The sequence below is a fragment of the Crocodylus porosus genome, unplaced genomic scaffold (assembly GCF_001723895.1).
Source record: "Crocodylus porosus isolate Cpor-Errol unplaced genomic scaffold, CroPor_comp1, whole genome shotgun sequence".
Lineage (NCBI taxonomy): Eukaryota > Metazoa > Chordata > Crocodylia > Crocodylidae > Crocodylus > Crocodylus porosus.
The window spans coordinates 199,994-201,640 of record NW_017728941.1 but is presented as its reverse complement, the minus strand read 5'-3'; the positions used below and the strand labels follow the sequence as shown (position 1 = coordinate 201,640).

Below are 1,647 nucleotides of genomic sequence, written 5' to 3'. Positions count from 1 at the left end.
CCTTTTTCACGATTCGGCCCCACCTCCTGAGGAAGAGCAGCCAATCAGGGCTGCCCCACTGGGCAGGACCCCCACCCCACAAGCGCAGGCCCCCATGCTGCTCCCCCGGAAGGACCCCAGCAGCTCGGGGCAGGCCCCTGCCCGTGAGCAGCCGGTGGGGGGCTCCTTGCAGCACCGGGCCGCAGGAGGGGCCGAGCTCACGTGGCGTCGGCGTGTTGGGGGGTGAGGGCCGGACCCCGAGATTTGGGGCCGGCCCGGCGATTGCAGCATTGCGTCCACGCAGGAACCTGGAGGAGAAGCGGCTGCTGTGGCGGCTGCTGGACGTGCCCAGCGCCCCGGACCAGAGAGGTGGGTGGGAGGAAGGGAGGGGTCGGGCTACCTGAGCGGGCTGGGGGGGTCAGTGGGTGGCCAGAGTCGACCGCCCCCTGAGCCCCGCCTCCTCCCCAGGCTGCGGCCGCCTCTCGGCCAGCTGGCAGCCCCTGGACGGGCCCAGCCGGCCCAGCCCTGTGGCCGCCCAGTTCACCAGCGAGGGCAGCACCTTGTCGGGGGTGGAGCTGGAGCTGGTGGGCAGCGGGTACCGCATGTCGCTGGTGAAGAAAAGGTTCGCTACAGGTATTGCCGCCCACCCCCCGGCGCCCCCTCCCCCAGTGCCTCAGTTTCCCCTGGATCTGCTTGGACTGGGGCAGAGCTCGTGCAGCACCTGGCCTTCCCGTGGCCCCAGCCCATGTGTCCAACCTGCCTCTCACTGCTTCCTCCCTAGGGATCTACCTGGCTGGCTCGTGAGCGGTGCCATCTCCAGCAGCCCCGCGAAGCTGCCGGCGCGTCCCTTGGTGTCTCCCCCGTGGGTGTCTCTGTTTGTTGTTGGGTTTTAAGCACTGGAAGCGGCTGGAGGGGGAGGGTGCGGGCGGGAGGGGGCTGGGCCGGTTTCGGGGGCTCCACGGGGGCATGTGTCCCCGCAGTCCAGGCACGGTGCCAGGCTGGCTGGACGCAGCCCTGCTCCCTTCAGTGCGGCCCAAATTCCTGCTGGGGCCAAACAGGTGCCCTGCTGCCCTGCCACTGCGGAAGGGGAGTCACGGGCCTGGGGCTGCTCTTTTAATAAACACTTTATTTTCTAATAAAATGACTCACCACAGCCCCGGAGCGTCCTCTGTGCCATCGGCCTGGGCCTGCGGGCGGGAGCCGGCACCTCCCAGTGCCTGCCCCAGGGCCGAGGGGCGTTGTCGTGTGCCCCGGGCCCTGGGAGAGCAGATCTGGGCAGGTGCCCGAGCCCAGAGAGGGCTGCATCTGGGCCAGCGAGCAGAGGGTGCTGGGTCAGGGTCCGAAGGAGCCAGGGAGGTGGCCGAGCTGTGGCCAAGGCGCCACGCTCCCCAGCCCCGTGAGAGGGCAGTAGCGAGCAGCTGCCTTGCAGCCCCGCTGGAAGCGCAGTGGGTCCTGTCTACACAAGCAGGAGTAGGCAGTTGGGTCAGGGGAGAGGGAATGCAAAGCTCTGGAGCGAACCCAGCCTCACACTGTAAACTAGGGACTGGGCTTTCCTCTGGGGGGGCCTGGGAGCTGCTTGCATAGGGGCAGCTGCTGAGCTTGGGGGTCAGCTTTTGGAGCAGGTGCCCCCGGGCTGGCAGCGGGGCAGGGGAAAGGAGGTGCCAGGTC

At 68.7% G+C, this 1,647-nt stretch overlaps 1 protein-coding gene across 1 annotated transcript in view; it reads left to right on the top strand.

The window, feature by feature from the left end:
- LOC109318682 (F-BAR domain only protein 1-like) overlaps positions 1 to 1,108 on the top strand; it is a gene marked incomplete at its 5' end in the record, with an annotated part of 6,534 nt that extends 5,426 nt beyond the window's left edge. The window contains 3 exon segments of the mRNA XM_019548059.1: positions 84 to 348; positions 448 to 612; positions 761 to 1,108. Coding sequence (XP_019403604.1) covers positions 84 to 348; positions 448 to 612; positions 761 to 783 — 453 coding nt within the window.
- Between the last annotated feature and the right edge of the window lie 539 nt (positions 1,109 to 1,647).